This window comes from Salmo trutta, chromosome 15 (genome assembly GCF_901001165.1).
Source record: "Salmo trutta chromosome 15, fSalTru1.1, whole genome shotgun sequence".
Lineage (NCBI taxonomy): Eukaryota > Metazoa > Chordata > Actinopteri > Salmoniformes > Salmonidae > Salmo > Salmo trutta.
In genome coordinates this window covers 27,830,905-27,851,724 of record NC_042971.1, presented here as the reverse complement: position 1 = coordinate 27,851,724, position 20,820 = coordinate 27,830,905, and the positions used below count along the sequence as shown (strand labels likewise).

Sequence of the window (20,820 nt, the reverse complement as noted above, 5' to 3'; positions counted from 1 at the left end):
GACATGCCTGAGCCTCCCTTGAACTCTAAATCAGATGTGCACACACTGGGTTTGGACTGCGGTCCCACATCTGTATGCTTCTAAGAGCTTCAATCCTGAAGCAGCCTCTAAGGGTTACCAAATGACAGGCCTGTCAACGGCCTGCCCCCCTACCCCCTCCCTTCACCCTACCTCGCTTGTCTCCTTCCTCCTCTGGCGAGGCCTAGCCCTAATCGGACGCATCTCCCCATCCTCCTATCCTTCTCATTCGTTTACACACCAAGAGGAGCTAGAGAAGCAGTGTTTGAATTATTCTCATACTATACTAGAGGGCCCATTGTGTCAACAGCTACGCTGAGGATATATCAAACAAATGAGCTTTGGCCATCTTCAAGGTACTACATAAATATAATTCAATACTGTTGACCATCCTCTTATCATGAGAATGCTAAACAAAAAGATTAGAAAAAATGTTTAAATAAACAACCGTTATTCACTTCACAATCACCTCCTCAACCAGTCACAACAAGCCAGTTTGTTTATGCTCATTAAAAGACAAGGTGGTCGGTGTGACGTACCGGGCCCAGGTGACTGTGGGTTCAGGGAAGCCGTCAGCGTCACAGGCCAGCATCACAGACTGGTTGACGTCCGCCGTGGCATTCACCTCCGACTGCCTGGTGCGGATGCTAGGGAGCACTGAAACACAGACAGACATGGATACAAGCATTAATCAAAGATACAGAGGTCATACGTGAGTAGGAAATAAATTATACTAAGATGATACTAAGATAAGACATTGTAAGGGTGTTATATGCTTCTAAAAAGTCTTAATGTATAATCAGATCATGATTCACTATGCTGGTTGACTAAGTATGATAGGAGTAAATAAATGTTACTGTAGGCTTGATACAGGCTTATTTTCTCTGTCATAATTCTGTAATGGTGTTCATAACAGCACAGTATTGCATATATAACTACACTATATTCTAATTGTGCTCGGATGCAAATCCCACGGTGAGAGCATAGGCGGTGAAAGAGGGGTAGGGTGAGAGGGCGGATGTGGTACTCACCGTTGACAATGACCTTGATGATCTTCAGGTCAATCTCTCCCCTGGTCATTACACGAGCCTCACAGGTGTACGCCCCTTCATCTGTTTTCTTGATGCCTCGGATCTGGAGGTGGTTGCTGGTCAGGATCTTAAATCGAACTATGAAAAACCGCAAGAGATGGAAACAGAGGAGGGTCATTTATCCTTAACAGTGGGTGTTGTAGGTTTAAGACAAGGCAACATGGTAAAAGCACACATACAGTGCGACTTCAGTTACAGAGGAATGCTGTATTTCCCCCCTCCCAGCAGCAATATAGCTAACAATGTAAAAATAGAGCATGAGTTATTTCTGGTGGCTGGAACTAGGGAACATAAGGAGGGGTGGAGAGAACATACCTTTTTTTAAATAGGACCATATGATAGGGTACATAACTCACCATCAGAAATAGATTGATCTGTATGTAATATTAGTGGCATAAATTCATCAAAAGAAAGCTCTACCATCCATCAACTGGAATAATGTTTATGTTCAATGTTTATTTAGAAAAATTAAATGCCATACTATTCACTGTGATATTTCTTTACATTGCTCCACAGAGCATTGCCGTGACATGGTGCCTCTAACAGCGTTGTATACGTGAATACATGGCTTATTCTATATCCTTTATATCCATACTGTAGTAAATGTGATAAAACATGGTAATGTAAACATACAGATGCTGAAACTCCTACTAGTTCTTGAATTGCGTCATCAAAGCTCCACTATGTAAATATTCTATGAAACCTCTAAGTTCAAACATCTGGCAGCCAGCGTATAAATATTGTATGGCAACTATGTTCTGTTAACCCTCTTCTGAAGCGGTGCCAGATGTAGATCTGGTTTACTGAATGTGTATTTGGGCAAAAGCTTTGAATTCATTAACCAGACTTTCTAAATAGCTCTCTGAGCTGTGAAACACATATTAGCATGAAAAAGACTTGTAATTTGAGCTGTAAACACATGCAGCTTTGATAAGGAAAAGGTTAACTGGAGCAATGTGGAAAATGGTATTTACATAAGCAGTATGTGTTTCAATCTGGGCTACAATTAGTGGTTTTCCAGTGAAAAACACAACCCGTCCAGGGTCCAAGAAAACGCCACACACCAGAGCGCTGCGGTCACCCTTTGCTTCCCAGTGGTTGCAAGAGGGCGGGGTCCTCTAAGGTTAAAATAGTGCAATATGGAGAGAAACAAAATCCTTCAGGCAGCATCCCACTCGACTTGACTAAATCCTCTAAATATGAACCCTTCAAATTCTTTCACAACCGACAACAACCATTCCTCCTGATCAAGAAATATCCTGTTTCCTGTTCTCTCTTCATCCATTATGTCAGAACACTTGAATTACCAAAAGGCAGGGCTGTGCACTTAGGGAGGGAGCGAGTGAGTGGGGGGATGAATGAAAAAAAGTTGGCAGATAGATGAAAGCAAATAAAAAAATAAAAAATGGTAAAGGGGGGAGCCGCATGACTCTGGCAGTAGGCAACCCACACATTGGCACGTCGAACTGTGCACAAGCCTTACCGTCTTTTGCAACCTGGATCTTTGAGCCTTTGTGCTTCCAGATGATGTCAGCGGGAGGCGAGCTGACGACGTCACAGATGATATCAGCGTCATCCCCTTCATTGAACTCCTGTGGGGAAGGGGCGTTCTTGAAGGTTATCTTTTCTGTAGGGGAGAAGAATAGAAGTCCACCGTCAACTGGATTTCCTGAACCAGTCAACAAACTTAATTAACCAACATGTTCTATGGCAAGCACTTTCTTTGTTACCCAGTCTATGGATTTGAAAGAGTGCTAACTGTAGTGGCATTCCATCTGTTCAAAAATAATATACTTCATACTATACAGTTAGTATAGTTGTATATGCTGGTTCTCTAAGTGAAGATACATTGTTAGATACCATTACAATGATACTAGGGCAAAGATATAATATACGGTATTGTTGATTGTTTTTCCAAGACCTGCTCACCACTCCAAGTCAGTCTCAGGTAATCCCAATAATAAATGATCAGCATACTGCAGACCTGCAGCAGGTAACCCTCATTGACTCTTGTTTTAACTCACGTCCTCGCTCGACGCATAGGCCCAATGGTTCAGTTATAGACAATCTTGTACCTATACCAATTCAAACCAATCCTATGGCATTTTCAAATAAGGGGCTACCTACTGATCATGCAAGAAGTTTGATTTCAAAGGTGGAATCAATCCAATGTGGACATTCTGGTAATTTCTGAAACTTGCTGATGTGTCTGTCTGGTTTTAATGTTTCCAGATTAGACCGAATTGGCAGAGCTGGGGGTGTTGTCATATTTACAAAGGACAATTTTTATGTTTCTGTATCTCTTGCTACCTCTGTCCCTAAGCGTTTTGATTGGCTCGCTCTTAATGTGGGCCTTGGTCATGATAACCAGCAGACACTAGTAGGAGTGTATTACCCTCCCTCTGCTCCCTCATGTGCTCTTAACCAATTCATCTGAAATTTAAGAATGGTAATTTGAAATATTCTTTATGGGCAATTTTAATATTGATTAGAAGACACCAGGGTCAGATACGCTGAAATATATTTACTCTGAGCTAAGCCCGTCTCAGCTGATAACTGAGCCTACATGGCCAAATCCTAAAGAAATTGGACAGTGCGGTTAGATTAACAATAATTTAAGCTTTCTGCCCATGTAAGACATGTCTATGTCCTGGAAAGTTTGCTGTTACTGATGTGTTAATCACATTAGTGCACGTTAGCTCAGTCGTCCCAGTATAGGGACACCGATCCCTTACGGGTTTTAAGAAACTAAGATTTAAAGTGAGCTTTTTTTACAGAAACAGATCTAATCTCTCTCTAGTGAGTAGGAAGCAGATGGTGCAGTCAACCTTTGTCTGTTCTTGATTATGGTGATACTATTGATCAAAGTACAGTTGCCTCTACTCTTAAATTCCTGGATGATGTTTTTCATAGCGGCCTTCGTTATTAATCACAGGAGACAGTTTTATTACTCATCACTGTATTCTTTCCTAAAATGTTGTGCTGAACCTCTTTGAAGTCACATAGATGACATCATTATGCTCTGTTTGTTTACAATGCCCTGCTCCACAAGCTTCTGACTTACCTAACTTCACTGTTAAGATTTAAGATGACAAGTTATCAAACCCGTTCACAAGGTTGGTTAACTCTGGACACCCCTTTGGCGTTCACAGAATTAAGTAAGTCATCCTTTAGATTTCTTGATCCACATGTTTTGAATGATCTCCAAAATACATTTCGAATACATGCTTTAGGTGTCCCTAGGGCAGTTCAGGCAGAGGACAGAGGATTTTTATAATGAAGAATGTGTTTGTTTTAGTTGAATGTGTTTTCTGTATATTGTGTATATTTATCTTTGTCTGTGTAATATGTGTTGTGCTTTATTATAATTTGTTTCATATTGTATTTGATTGTTGATGCATTTTATGCAATTGCATATGCAGGGCTCCCTCACAAAGAGAGACACTGGTCTCAATGGTGACTCCCTGATTAAATAAAGGTAAATCAATAATGTGGGAGGCCAATTGAAGTAAACAAATATGAACAGAATATGTAGACAATTTTAAATTAATTCTTCAAAATTACATTGTGCACTCCACAAATATGTACAGATAATACAGTGAGAGGATTTCATTTGGTGGTAATCCGCTAAAGTACAAGAATAGGACCTTGTTTCAAGCAGTTTGATAGGGAACTTACGGAAGATTTTAACGTTGACGGTGCCCTGAGACTCCTTGTCTCCATTTTTGGCAACACACTTGTAGATGCCGGCATTGTCCACGTTGGCGTTATAGATCGTGAGAGTGGACGAGGACTCGTCGTTGCGGTTCACGAGGATGTCCTGTCTGTTTGGTAGGAGCTTCTCGCCGTTCGGGGCATACCAATCAATGTCCTTTACATCTCCGACAACTGAGGGAAAAATAGAGGCAGGGTGGACATGTGAGTAGAGTGCGAATGCACCGTTTATGTGTCTACAGCAGTTAATATGATTGACAACAGAGATAAATGTGCTACCTTGCGAGATGATGTCTGAGGTATGCATTATAGCTTTTTTAAGGTTAACAGGTTTCTCTACTTAGCAAAATAACATCCATCCTAATGCTGTTTAAGTCACCTCTGCAAGATGAAAATCTGTCATGAACATAAGATGAAACCTAAAAAGTATATAACGTAGGCATAATGTCACAACATCTCACTCTTAACCAAGATGTGAATATCCTGACAAACTGGACCGAATAAACATTGTTTTGGTACAAATGGATTAATACTAGGCCAGCATTCCCTAGGGCTACCTGCTTCAAGGACTCCATGCATTTGTTATTACATATTTGCTCAGATGATATCCTACATAAAAAAGAAAAAAAAATTACAAATGAAAACTTGAGAAGTTCTATCGCATTCTCCACCATTGATGTTTTGAAAGGGCAAAGCAAAGTCACGTTTCCTGGATTCTTTCACTCCCTCCTCATTCATAATGGAATAAAGAAGTGTTGAGAAAAACAGTATTTTGCAGACTTTTTACTGCAAAAGAAGTACACAGCTGGCTACATTTATTTTCATTCAAAGGAAACATCATTAAAAGTGAGATGGTTTCATCTTTCTTCCATGACATATTGAGCCTCTCCTCTGTCTTTGCTATTCCACAACAGGACGCTGACCTGCAGCAGACTGCCAGTAGTGTGTGTGTGTGTGTGTGTGTGTGTGGGGGGGGGGGGGGGGGGGTGTAACAACCACAGTTGCAGGTTAGCATCCTGGGAAGCCCATGCTACTGCATCCATGAGAACTGCTGTAGCACCTGCACTTCATTTGGAATCCTCTGTCCAAATACAGTAGCTAAGTGGGGGTTTGCTGTTGTGGAGGCGACGGTATCTGTACCACACCTACCTTCGCAGAGGAAGAATTTTGACTCCCCCATACTGATCTCTCCTTGCATCGGGGTGATCTCCACCTGCAGGGAGGCTGGAAGAGAAAAACACAGAGAGCAGGTCTCAGAACAGTTCAAGTACACATTTGTTTAAACAGAGCAGGTCCTAGAGCAGTTGTGCCCAAGGGGAGAACGACTATGACAGGATGACACAGGGGCAAAGCACAGTGAGGCAAGGCAAAACACACTTTAATGCATCAACAACTTGACTGAACATCTGCTGCTGATCAACCTGAGATGAGCCGTTTCCCACCCTTCACTTGTCCATATGATGCTGCATTTATGCCGTTAATTGGATTTTGTTGACAAACAAGCATTTTATTATTTGCAGCGTCATTTTGGTAGAAGCACAGTCACTAAAACAAACTGGAGCAGACAAAGTCAGAGTTGGTATGCCAAGACAACAAATGGAAACACATAAACCCACATTGTAGGCTTATAGGCCACAGTAGCATGTCTTTTTGGACCTCTATATGTGCAAATTGTCAGAGACTTGGCAAGGTCCCAGCATTGCTAGTGCGCATGTGATGTTGGGCTGTGTAAACCGGATATACTCTAGACGGCCAAAGAATCGGCGTATGCAAATGTGAGTAGATTTAGTTGAAAACAACGGGCGGACATCTTGGACGCAGTCTCCAGTTCTTTTATACCTCAGTGGCAATTACTCAGGGGTCCGGCGACTTGATGATGTTTCATATTTTATTCATTATTTAGCCTTTTAACTAGGCAAGTCAGTTAAGAACAAAATCTCATTTACAATGACGGCTTACCAAAAGGCCTCCTGCGGGGCCTGGGATTAAAAATAAATTAAATAAAAATATCGGACAACACACACATCATGACGAGACAACACAACACTACATAAAGAGAGACCTAAGACAACAACATAGCATGGCAGCAACACATGATAACACAGCATGGTAGCAACACAACATGACAACAACATGGTAGAAACACAAAATGGCAGCGGTACAAACATTATTGGGCACAGACAACAGCACAAAGGGCAATAAGGTAGAGACAACAATACATTACACAACTGTCAGTAAAAGTGTCCATGATTGAGTCTTTGAATGAAGAGATTGAGATAAAACTGTCCAGTTTGAGTGTTTGTTCCAGTCGCTAGCTGCAGCGAACTGAAAAGACGAGCGACCCAAGGATGTATGTGCTTTGGGGACCTTTAACAGAATGTGACTGGCAGAACTGGTGTTGTATGTGAAGGATTTCGGCTGCAGTAGATATCTCAGATAGGTGGGAGTGAGGCCTAAGAGGGTTTTATAAATAAGCATCAACCAGCGGATCTTGCGACAGGTACACAGAGATGACCAGTTTACAGAGGAGTATAGAGTGCAGTGATGTGTCCTATAAGGAGCTTTGGTGGCAAATCTGATGGCCAAATGGTAAAGAACATCAAGCCGCTCGAGAGCACCCTTACCTGCCGATCTAAAATGGCACCTAAAGCCTTGATTTTCACTCAAGACTAATGAAAGCCACCTAACCGAGGTATCCCAGTGTTCTCTCTTTTTCATTTTTCACAGACTGCATGCTCAGGAAGTGTAATTCCATAAATCATAGCATATTAGCTTCCTGAGATGCTGCCTAATACATTTCATCTTTTTGCATCAGGTAAAGCAGGTGACACAGATGAGATTTAGAATGTACCGGAGAGAAGCAGCTGGTGTTTGTTCTCTTCTGCTTTGCTGGATAAATTAAAGAGGAATCAACTCCCAACTTGGTGAGAGACAAGAGAGATATACTCAACATTTTCATACCTTAAAGAATTACATAATCTTAACCCTAGGTGTGCCGGGACGACTGCAGAGGACTCTTTCTTCAAAAGTTCTCTGATGTGACATGGCCTATTTTGGAACTTTTCTCTTCACAAAACAGGTCAGGCACTCTCTCTGCCAAGATCTGTGCCTCAAGAGTGAAGCACAGAGTGCAAAGCCGATACAACATTGAATCCTAATATAAACTTGACATAAGATTTACCATGACTAGGCTGACACTATTCATACATTGTCTCTCTACCAACCCTGATAGATGTCAGGTTGAACCCAGGTGATACTCAGCTCAGCTGCATTCAACTGACCTGATTCTGGGCTGGTACCTCAAACTGGCTGTGCAGCAACCACCAACGCATAAGAGCTAATGCTAAAGCTAACAACACATAGTCGACTAGGAGGGACACAGCGGTGGCCGTCTGTGCTGTGCTTTTTAAACCCTCCCTCACAGTATGGCAGACTGACAGCGCTGTTAAACTTCAGCTAAAATAACAGGGGAGAAGAGACATTAAAGGTGCAATATGCAGAAATGGCTCTGCCATTTCATGGTTGCTAAAATTAGAAGAGTTCACCTAATTTCAGTTTATGTGACAAAATAAACAATGTAGTGTAGAAAATCATTGTACCATCTAACCCGCAGTGAAATATATTTTCAATAACAAAAAAATATTGTATTTTCAGGTGTTTTAAGCTGGTGTACAGAATCAAAAGTAAAAGATGCAAAAATGCAACTTAAGAATGGAAGCATAGACATAGCGCACATAGAACAGATCTGCTTCTCAGACTTGCTTTCAATGAGAAGGACCGATCTATAACTGACATTTCTATGTGAATTTGGTCAGGTCGTCCAAAAGTTATATATTGTAGCTTTAATCTAATTTCAAATTGACCTTGAGTTATTGAACCTTGTTTAATGGAAATTAGGAAGGCTTATAACATGTTTAAATCATAAGCTTTTAGTTAAAATTGGTTGGGCAACTTTTATAGGCAGTCTCAGGTGTGCTCTTTTCCCCCGATACAGATATCTTCAGGGGGCTTCCTTAACATTTACAGCTGTCCAATAAACTGCCTTATTGTATCTGCTCCCTGCTCCAGCAATCAGCTTTTACCACACTTGTACAGCCCATGCCTGTGTGCATATTGTGTTAGGAGTTTTTTCCTAGGCCGTCATCGTTCAGAAATGCAGATCCAGGATAAAACGCTAGAATTATCGCTTCATTAAATTATGGGCAGAATTTCTTGGTGTACAGGGACTTTGCTCTGGGCCCTATGTGCCAGAACATTTAGGCAGAAACAGGAGCAGCAGCAGCAGTAGAGGCTGAAGTGTTTAAAATGTGTTTTGTAATTAAGCTTATCGATATCCCGCCCCATTATGTTTTGTGTGCTTATTTGTTTGCTATGTGCTTTCAGCAAGGACACAGCAGCTCAATTTTTGCTGTGTCGACGGTTGGTAGTGTACGTGGGTCAGAAACTTTACCCTGTTACCGCATTATCACTCTGGAGTTTCAAGCTTCAGCCTCAATTTAAAGAGTTTGAAATCCAAAACACTAAAAATAGCGTTTTTACCCACTTGGCCTGAAATACATTTGTTTTCAGAATTGGGGTCTGTGGTGAGGTTTCTCCTATGCCCTACTTGGTAAGAGAGGAAATAGGAGCTGTTATTTTTGTTCTTGTGTGGTACCTCAGACCAGGCACAGCGAACATGCTTTAGACAGCTCAAATTTCACTGCCTCTGAGGATGGCTCCATCTTACAAAGCACTGATCATGTTTATGGCAGAATCCAGGATTTTTCTGCAAATATATATTTTTAGGGCTTTCTTAATAAATCTGCTGGGTGGTTTTAGTTTGCATTTCAGTAAGTCTTTCGAAGCAATATTATTTTTCGTCAGTGTTATTGCCTGGTTGTCTGGAATTGAAATCGTAGGCAAGAAACATATGAAGTGTATGAAGCCTATATAAATATCAACAAATGTTTTTCCTCCTGTAAGGAAGGAGAGACTATGAATAACTTGTAAATAAGAGACCCGATACCATAATGTGTGAGAAAAAAAAATCCTGTATGAGGAACATTAGTTTGAACGTGAAAAAGGTATTGATTTAGGCCTCTTAAATCTACCCCCAAACCAATAAAACCTCATTAAGAAATCCCCAAAAAGTATCCTGTGTTCAGGCCCATGTAAGCAACCTTGCCACTATAAGAAAGTCCAGTAAAGGGCTGAACCCATTTAGTCGACTGGTCAATTGTTTGGTCGATAGGCTGTTGGTCGACCAAGATTTATTTAGGCGAGCAGTAGCAACAAAAATATCAATCTATCATGGTGTACAAGACACCTGTCTGAGTGGACTGATCCATTGAGGAGGCCGTGAGGATGGCACAGTCCATCAGTCTATGACATGTGCTACTGAAATTGTATGGTTAAATTACATAAGAACAATGGTGCAACACTTATATATATTATTTAATAACAAATGTGCATTCTCCACGTTGGATACTGGTTGCTGTCCGCGGTTCAGAAACACATCAGTGCGTTGTTGAATTGGCACCTTTTCCTAGACCATGGTGCTATATGCATAATAGCAATGTTAACCAGCATATTAGTGTTGAGAACACTGCGGTGGAGGCAGCAGCAGTTGAGAAAACAGCCCTCGCCTTATTGTCTAAGAAAAGTGAGGAGAGAGGAAACCCCAACTTAATTAGGTCTATAATCAATAATAACGCTCCTTTTTCTTTATCTCCTTATTGTTATTATTACTATTGCTATGATCATAAGTAACGTCATTATCATTAGTAGGCTTAGTATAGCAGCCTTGTATAACCGCCATTGAGCTGTAGGCATAAGAATACATCCTGTTTAGCCTTATAGGCTACTGTATCTATCAATCATTCATTCATTCATGTCATCACACAGCATACGAGTCATTAATGATTTAAAATACAATCAAGGATTTTAGTTTTAAAATAAAGCGAGCCTTGAATAAATAGCTTAATCTTTGCTATAATAAAGGCTTAACAAAAAACTTTACAACAGACTCTGGTACGGTTAAAGTATTGTTGTTTACATTGCTCCAAACGATCTGGAAAATGATATTGTAATCTATACAGCACCTGTTTGACACACATCCACGCAGCTCTTGCTCTTTACCTTCTTTTTCTTGATCTCCAGTATTTTTCACAACAACTTACATTTATTCCACACATCTGACTTTCCCTTTGCCCCCTGATCAACCAGAAAATATTCCCCCGTTTTGAGATTGTTTGTCACGTCCTCTGCATCTACAGTTGAAGTCGGAAGTTTACATACACCTCAGCCAAACGCATTTAAACTCAGTTTTCACAATTCCTGTCATTTAATCCTAGTAAATATTCCCTGTCTTATGTCAGTTAGGATCACCACTTTATTTTAAGAATGTGAAATGTCAGAATAATAGTAGAGAGATGTCACGTCCTGACCAGTATAAGGGTTATTTGTTATTGTAGTTTGGTCAGGACGTGGCAGAGGGTATTTTGTTTATGTGGTTCGGGGTGGTGATTTATTTAGTAGGGTGTTGGTTTAGTTAGTTCCGGGTTTTTGGGGTTATGTTCTAGGTTTGTATTTCTATGTGGTCTCTTGTCTTTTGTATTTCTATGTGTAGGTTAATGGGGGGTTGGACTCTCAATTGGAGGCAGGTGCTTTCTCGTTGCCTCTGATTGAGAGTCCTATATATGGGTAATTGTTTGGTTTGGTGTTGTGGGAGATTGTTTCTTGTTTTGCCTGTATGAGCCTGACAAGACTGTTTTGTTGTTCGTGAGTTCTTCGTTTTGTTATTTTGGTGTTCTCTTTATTTTAAAATAAATACAAGATGATCATCCACATTCCTGCTGCGTTTTGGTCCTCTATCCCCGACGACAACCGTTACAAGAGAATGATTTATTTGAGCTTTTATTTCTTTCATCACATTCCCAGTGGGTCAGAAGTTTACATACACTCAATTAGTATTTGGTAGCATTGCCTTTAAATTGTTTAACTTGGGTCAAACATTTCAGGTAGCCTTCAACAAGCTTCCCAAAATAAGTTGGGTGAATTTTGGCCCATTCCTCCTGACAGAGCTGGTGTAACGGAGTCAGGTTTGTAGGCCTCCTTGCTCGCACAAGCTTTTTCAGTTCTACCCACAAATTTTCTGTAAGATTGAGGTCAGGGCTTTGTGATGTCCACTCCAATACCTTGACTTGGTTTTCCTTAAGCCATTTTTCTACAAATTTGGAAGTATGCTTGGGGTCATTGTCCATTTGGAAGACCCATTTGAGACCAAGCTTTAACTTCCTGACTGATGTCTTGAGATGTTGCTTCAACATATCCACATAATTTTCCTCCCTCATGCCATTTATTTTGTGAAGTGCACCAGTCCCTCCTGCAGCAAAGCACCTCCACAACATGATGCTGCCACCCCCGTGCTTCACGGTTGGGATGGTGTTCTTCGGCTTGCAAGCCTCCCCCTTTTTCCTCCAAACATAACGATGGCCATTATGGCCAAACAGTTCTATTTTTGTTTCATCAGACTAGAGGACATTTCTCCAAAAAGTACGATCTTTGTCCCCATGTGCAGTTGCAAACCGTAGTCAGGCTTTTTTATGGCGGTTTTGGAGCAGTGGCTTCTTCCTTGCTGAGCAGCCTTTCAGGTTATGTCGATATAGAACTCGTTTTACTGTGGATATAGATACTTTTGTACCGGTTTCCTCCAGCATCTTCACAAGGTCCTTTGCTGTTGTTCTGGGATTGATTTGCACCTTTCACACCAAAGTACGTTCATCTCTAGGAGACAGAACGCGTCTCCTTCCTGAGCGGTATGACGGCTGCGTGGTCCCATGGTGTTTATACTTGCGTACTATTGTACAGATGAACGTGGTACCTTCAGGCATTTGGAAATTGCTCCCAAGGATGAACCAGACTTGTGGAGGTCTACAATTTTTTTCTGGGGTCTTGGCTGATTTCTTTTGGTTTTCCCATGATGTCAAGCAAAGAGGCACTGAGTTTGAAGGTAGGCCTTGAAATACATCGACAGGTACACCTCCAATTGACTCATATTAAGTCAATTAGCCTTTCAGAAGCTTCTAAAGCCATGACATCCTTTTCTGGAATTTTCCACGCTGTTTAAAGGCACAGTGAACTTCTGACCCACTGGAATTGTCATACAGTGAATTATAAGTGACATAATCTGGCTGTAAACAATTGTTGGGAAAATGACTTGTGTCATGCACAAAGTAGATGTCCTAACCGACTTGCCAAAATTATAGTTTGTTAACAAGAAATTTGTGGAGTGGTTGAAACACGAGTTTTAATGATTCCAACCTAAGTGTATGTAAACCTCCGACTTCAACTGTATTTTGCTGTCATGTGTTAGTGTTCAAAGTTTGTTATAGCCAATTTATTGATGTGATTATGATCTACTATAGGTCAGGCCCTATTGGTAACGTGCATGCGATGCATACACGTTTCACGTAAACAGAGCAATGATTGAGGGATTAGGGAATGTTTATCATAAACAATGGATTTCGGAAACATAACTTTTCAGTCAGAAATGGCTGTAATTATGTTGCAGCTTCAGCAACACAGACAGAGCGATAAACTCTGTGGTGTTTGCTGTAGCATGGAGGAGAGCGAAACAACGGGTGCTAGTCACACAGTCACTCCTGGTCTTTTTTTAAATTTAACACAGTGCAGCAAGTCCGGCCCGGCACAATCAAATCAATTGCTGGTCGGACTCCCTCTAGTCATTTGAGTGTCTTAGTTATTTAATCAAACAGTGTGCTTGAAGCATCAGACAATCTCAGTGAATGTAGTTGATTTGATTAAAACACATAGGGTGTGTCAATATATGGAAAAATACATGTTTAAAAATGTAGACCAATGAATTGGTCTAAAGAACCGACGACTCTTGATCGACCAAGATTTTTTTTAGTCCTAGTCCAGTAATTCATTACAAAGTAAGAAGCCTGAAGGGCATTTTGGAAACCTGTCAGGTAACACTTTATTTGACACCTAGTGTCATAACACTTTATGACACGCTCATAACCATGTCAATGTCAACAGATGACAACTTGTCATAACCGGTCATAATATGATCATAACACTGTCATGACTCATATTTACACCTGATATGCATTATTTTATGGCTGTTATGACACCTGCATAAGTGTGTCAAAACCCACATTTATTCAAATGTGTTTTTTCCCTGACAAACTTTAGTTTGAACGTTTGTTTCTTAAATCCTTTGTTGTTGTAATGAATTCTCTAAAGTAATGTTTTTACACATTATGACACTGTCAAGAAGCATTATGGCCATCCTGTGTCACTTTACTTGGACTAAGAAAATACACTTTATGACACTCAAGAAGCATTATCACCATCAGAATCATATAAGCCCGATAGGCCTGTCACGTACATGCACTTATGTCAGACATCTGTCAAAAAGAGGGTGTCTTCTACTCCTGAAATCTGCTCCTGCATTCATCTCAGTCATCAGCAACAGAGCATTTGGGGTTGGTGCATGTTTGACATCAATGTGTGCGCAATTACAATGATAATTCAATATGGTACAGTTCAGAAAATGTTATATAACATAAAAATACTATTGACAAGTAGGATATGGTGTAATGGAATGTTGTGCCTTGTGTGGTAGATTCTGTGGGTTTTGACACTCTTATGTTGGTGTCATAACCAGCCATAAAATAACATCACAGGTCTAAATATGTCATGACAGTGTTATGACAATATTATGACATGTTATATCAGCTGTTATGGCATATTATGACATGGTTATGACTGTCAATGTGTTATGATGCTAGGTGTCGAGTAAAGGGTTCCCAAATGTCACAATGTATAATGTAATGGTTTCTGTTAGATACAAGGAAAGGTATTTTCTTGTTTCCATTAAACTTTAAAAAAAAAATAGAAATGTTCAACTGCTAATAGCTTGTAATCAAACAGGGCTGTGTCTCCGTTCTTAGGAGAATGATGTGGTCAATATGGAAACCAGGCCATAGGCTATGTTCCATTTAAAGTATGAAACAGATGCAACTTCTCTATGCTGCTCCTTATATCATCGTGAAAGAGATATTACACTACAGAATGTTACAAACATAACATTCACACACTAGTCATTCCTGTGTACACGTTTCCTTTTTTAATTTCATTTACATTGGATGACAACCTTACTACAAAGCAAGAACATTGATCTTGGGTACCAAATGAAGGCAAGCCATACAGTGAACCTGTAAATTCACATGAGCCCATGTGTGCTTTTGCTCATACTTGTATATCATCGCACTGAGCATCTTTTCCACCGGAGACAGCCATATCAATTCATCATGAAAATAAGTAATCATCAAGGTTTTCATGTGAATCAACTCTGACATAAACAAACTCTTAAGATTTTCACATATCACTGTTCAATTGGCCTTCACCATTCTTTCTACCCATCATTCACTTATGGAACATTCGGTGCATGCAAAAACAATCAAGTCAACACAGAAAAGGTGTATGAGAGCAAGAGATGAACAACAATATTCACGGTTGGGAATAAATGATCGACACTGACATGACATAATGAATGTGGGAGGGGTGGATTTGGTTCATGGTACTATGATGTAATTTGGCCTATAAGTTTTAATCCTTTCTCTCATATGACCTATTAAGCGTTGCTAGACAGGAGGCACTGGCGTGGAAATGTACAAATCAGAGGCAGCAAATCAATCCTAATTACCTCAGTATATAGATGCTATTTTTTAGGATTCTACGTGAGTTGAGCTGTTCCGTGCCAGATAAGTATTTTTCATTTGGATGTCTGCTCACAGAAAGGCTTAACCCCTTAGAGTTGATGTTCGCACAGAAATATAATTAGCATAATAAAAACATCTATCTGTTTAACCTAGAGATATTCGTTTTTTGGCCTTCCGCATCTGCGGTGGAAGATGGCAGAGCTACAGCGGTGTTTGTCAGACCAGCAAACGCCCCAAAAATTGGTCTTCTAACCAAAATGTTTGTAGCGTCTGAACGGTTTGAACTACAAACTATTACGACCCCTCTGTGGAACGATGCTCTTCTCCGTTTTACTCTACGACCCCCACATGCGCCACGGGACTCGTCTGATGTCGGTACCGCCGATCTGCCAACTTCTGTCTGTAGCGTCTGAACAGTTTGGGCTACACCCCTCTATGGAGAGAAGAGAATCACAAACATGTACATGTTGTTTTGCTCTAGGATGCCCGCAAGCCTCACAACTCGTCTAAAGGCAGCCTGGTACCAGTTTAGTGCCTAAAAAAAGAAAGAAAAGGGGTTAAATATGGGCCCATTTTTTCCCAATAATTTCCTGCCCTCTCTTATATCTCTCAGATATAGGACAGACACTTCAAAACAAACAACCTTTGGATTTCTTTTTTGATTATCTGTTTTTCCATATATTAATCAGTTATTCAATGCATTTCTATGGGCCAATAGCAATAAGGCCAAATTCAATGTTTCATCAAATATATATATTTTTTGTACCTAAAGGGGTCCTAAGAATTAAAAATCAAATAGCGAAATGACCCCCCCCCCCTCCCACCCCAGGCTTAGTTAAGCACTTGAAGGCCCCCCAAGATAAAGAGTCTACCAGAGACAAACTTTCCTGACAGAGAATTTACTTCTGCATTGTTTTCAGGTGGGAACGTGGTGCTTTAGAATGCTACGCCAGACAGGCCACGATGCACTGATCAAAGAGCATGGGCAAGATCCTGCGTAGATTTCCCATCACAGTATTAAAAACCCACAGACAAACACACACCCCCGCACATATACAAGCACACACAACACCCCTAGCAAATAAATTCTGATGTATGCTAAACCTCATGCACTTCCAAATTGTACATTTAGGTTCTCCCCCCCGGAGGCACTCACTGCTAAATGGACTGAGTCTCCACTTATCTGAATTGGTAATCCCCATTAATTATGAGTAAACACTACTCACTGTCCATATTAGTTCACCAGTACGCCTTTATACAGCTAATAACCGATCCAACACCTGCTGCCGAGTGACCACTGCCAAGTTTGTCTACTTTATACACAGTATTTCTTCTCCTTCAAGTGCACTCGCCCTGCAACATTTCATTATAGCACACATTTTCCTAAGTAATTTATTTGGCTGGAATAATGGAAAAACTTCGCTTAGAATAGCTCTCCCCTTTCAAAATCACTGACTTATGTCAAAAATAAGACCCATGGACCGCAAGTTGGGGAACCCATCTTTAGAAGGAACAAAGTTCTGTGGTGCTGCTAATCTTCAGAACAATCACCTGTCAAAAGATAGCAACAGTGGGCATGTCAGAAACCTTGTGGTCTGTGGTGAAAGAACTCTTCCAGTGCCAGTTTGGGGATGGACTGGAGTTCCAGACTGTGTTTTCCATCGCCACAGTAGAAGTATGCATGCCTAATTTGAGCTTGGCAGCTGGTGAGACAGGCTTCATTACAATAGAACTCCACAACAGCCAGCTGTGGAAGCTTAATATTCCAGTCATGTCCTCACACACATCACTGAAGCTCTCAACACGTCCACACACACGCACTAACATGGGAGGGGGGGGGGGGGGGGTTGAGTCTGGAAGGTTACCATAGAAACCAATGAGCTGTGGGCAACTGGCAGGTCAGTGTGGTGGAGGAGAGAACAGAGTGGGCAATCTTTTTCATTTATAAAAAATTTGTGTCAGGTGCCAGGCTGGCAGGAGGCGAGGGCCACGTGAGGTGAAGGGGGAAAGGGTTGCCCCCATTAACGGCCTCCCTGGCAGGGCTCGAGCCAATCAGATATTTTCCCAACTGTTCCGCTTCCACTGTTCCTCTTCAACCAGGTGTGCAGGATGCGCCAACCATGCAGCAGCAACATGCCGTATCCTTGGGAAAGACAAGGAAGGGAGAAAAAGGAGCCAGCGTTGACAATAGGGCTGGTAATAGTCTTACCCCGTTGACATTGTCTCACACTGCTTAAAACTGTCACAAAAATGTATTATTTTCCCTACAGCTTTTTGGGGTTCGCTTGCCTAGTCATGCTTCTGAATCACCGGGTCCATCTGAGCAACCAACAAAAGAACAGATAGTGAACATTAAGAACACCTGCTGTTTCCCTGACATAGACTGCCCAGGTGAATCCAGGTGAAAGCTATGATCCCTTGTTGATGTCACTTCTTAAATCCACTTCAAATCAGTGTAGATGAAGGGGAGGAGACAGGTTAAAGAAGCATTTTTAAGCCTTGAGACATGGATTGTGTACAGTATGTGTGCCATTCAGAGGGTGAATTGGCAAGACAAAAGATTTAACTGGGTACGGTAGGTAGGCGGTGCCAGGCGCACCGGTCTGTGTCAAGAACCGCAACAGTGCTGGGTTTTTCACGCTCAACAGTTTCCCGTGTGTATCAAGAATGGTCCATCACCCAAAGGACATCCAGTCAACTTGACACAACTGTGGGAAGCATTGGAGTCAACATGGGCCAGCATCCCTGCGGAACACCTTCGACACCTTGTAGAGTCCATGCCCCGACGAATTGAGGCTGTTCTGAGGGCAAAAGGGGCTTTTCAAAAGGGTCTTTCTATTGCAAGTTGTAATAGTAGAATGCACAAGGTGCCATTTTGAAATTGGGTAGTGCATCAGTTTTCCTCTTGTTATGTCAGTCATTACATACCTTAGAAAGCCATCTATAACTTGTCAGAAATGTCTAGATCAACTAGCCCATGTCAGCTAACGTTTTTAGCTAGGCTTTTAAGCCCATAGATTTGTTGTAATGTTCGAGTCACTCAAATATCACATGCATACACATTAGACATGGCAAAATGTATAGAATTGCAGGAAATTAGCTTAAACCTGTAAAATGTTCTCTCCGCCAACAAGAGGGGTGTGAACAGTTTGTGTCGTGAACAGTGCTTATGTCCATAGAAATAGACCTGGTGGACGGGATGTTCCCCGATGCTGGAAGGGGGGCCTGAGTGAAAAAGTTGATCATTGGAAAGAACACTGACCGATCAATAGTCGACCGCGATATAAACAGTCAAGCTCATAAGGCAGCTATGCATTTCTCCACTTGTACACTGTGTGAGTGAAGCTGGCACTATCGCTATACTATTCCATTATAGACAGGACAATGAGGAGGAGAGGCACTATAGCCACAGATACAGCCAGCGATTCCCAACCATCCATCCACTCACATCTCTTGATGATAATTGCATTCTAGGGCCCTCCTATTATCACCCTCTGAGCTCCCACAATGCAATGCTGTCTGGAGTTTTGTTTTCCCTCTTTTCATTTAACAGGAATAAGTCACCACAATGGAGGTGGTGCCACAATTCTGTCTTCGGTGCAATTACTAGTGCGCTCATAACTTTGCGTTATACTTGGCCCATCCAGACTACTTTCAGGCCTCGTCAAGCCTGACTAATTGCATCAAAGGCAAGAGCTGGTGGAGAGATAAAGCGCTTTCCCTTGTCAAAGGAGGCCCGCACAATTACAGCATGAGAAATGGAGGGGATCAATGAAGGCGAGGGGGAGCGATGACCATCATGCATTATTGCACCTTAATGAATATGCCAATAAAGACAATTGTGAAAATGAGCATTTTCAAACTAAACTAATTGTTATGGATGTGCGCAGGTTCTCTCTGAGGTCAATGAAAATGACCTTTTCAAAAAGGTTCACACTAAACTTTACAATGCGCGCACACACACACACACAAAAACAGAGTCCACAATAATAAATAAATCGAGGACATGGAACCTGTGTGTTTCTAATGGCAGATATGTGGTTTAATAAATCAGTAACAGGTCTAAATGGATTATAATACTGTAAAATATAATCCATGTCACTGAAACGACACTTCCTAAAAACAACGGTTGAATATAGCGCCTCCTCTGTACCCCGGAAACAATTCCCACCAACGCATTTGAAGGCTTAAATATCCACTTGTTGTTTAGGAGACGTCATTTGAACTTTAAACCACTGATCAGAGGCCAGTTTCACCTAAGGGGAACATAAATCAGAGGGTGATCTGAGGGGTTGTTTTTGACCTTATCCCACCATCAGTCCTCTGTGTGTGGATGGCATGTGTCAGTCAGCCACTGGGGCAGAAAGGATAGGGGAGCTACTGGAAAGGGAGCAGAGAGCCAGGGACCCTCTGGGTTCCCCGACACTGACGAGTCACAGTGGACGCATCAGCAACCCAGAGATAAAGAGTCTCTCTGAAGAGAGCCAAAAACTCTTCTCACTTGATGGAGATAGGCTTTCCGCCACGTTGGAGGAGCACAGAGATAAAGGTGATGGAGGTGGTGGGAAGTGGGGGGTGGGAGTGGCTGGAGGCACAGCGTTCTGATCTGGGCTGTAGAGAGAGAGAGAGAGAGAGATAGGGGTGCCAAGGGAAGAGGCGGGTCGAGTGAGAGAGAAAGGAGACCGATTCATTGTGACATTTCTGTCCGTTTGAATGCATGTCAGGTTTTGATGCAATTTCGGATGAGTTGAGAGGCCCAGGGTTGACCAAGAAACTAACAATCAGATGTAATAAATGAATCCAAGGCTACTGGAGAAAAGAAAAGGAGAGCAAAAATTGTGCAGCACTCGAATGACTAATCTGTCGTCAATGCACTCAAAACTCCTGCGTTGCACAAAAACCACAAAATGGGTTGCAAATGAATAACGCAAAAGCAATTGGAGCTAACGATGGCATCCACTTCAGTCATTGAATCAAGCTGAAACCAGCACTTCTCATTTGGGGTCAATGCCCTTGTCTCATTAACATGCCTAATAGTCATTATGCCGGGTTTGGGAAACAGCGATTATAAACGGCAAATTGTTCTTCCCCCATCCCCCCTTCTTTCTAGTGCACATCATTGCCATATCATTACCACACGTGCGATGGCAATACTGTTCTTCAAAGGATCAGAAAACATTCTGGGTGGCCAAAATTTCAGGGATCCAAATGTATGCTTCCTCTCGTCCTAATTAAGACACTTATTTCCTCGCTCTCTCACAATATCT

General features: G+C 41.5%; 1 protein-coding gene across 12 annotated transcripts in view; it reads right to left on the bottom strand.

Moving 5' to 3' along the window:
* ncam1a (neural cell adhesion molecule 1a) overlaps positions 1 to 20,820 on the bottom strand; it is a 294,012-nt gene that overhangs the window by 81,425 nt on the left and 191,767 nt on the right. For all 12 annotated transcript variants that reach the window (XM_029690814.1, XM_029690815.1, XM_029690818.1 and 9 more), the window contains exons 2-6: positions 5,973 to 6,047; positions 4,788 to 4,997; positions 2,593 to 2,736; positions 1,050 to 1,187; positions 558 to 675 (exon numbers count right to left, since the gene is read on the bottom strand). In XM_029690814.1, coding sequence (XP_029546674.1) covers positions 558 to 675; positions 1,050 to 1,187; positions 2,593 to 2,736; positions 4,788 to 4,997; positions 5,973 to 6,047 — 685 coding nt within the window. The remainder of the gene's footprint in view (positions 1 to 557; positions 676 to 1,049; positions 1,188 to 2,592; positions 2,737 to 4,787; positions 4,998 to 5,972; positions 6,048 to 20,820) is intronic.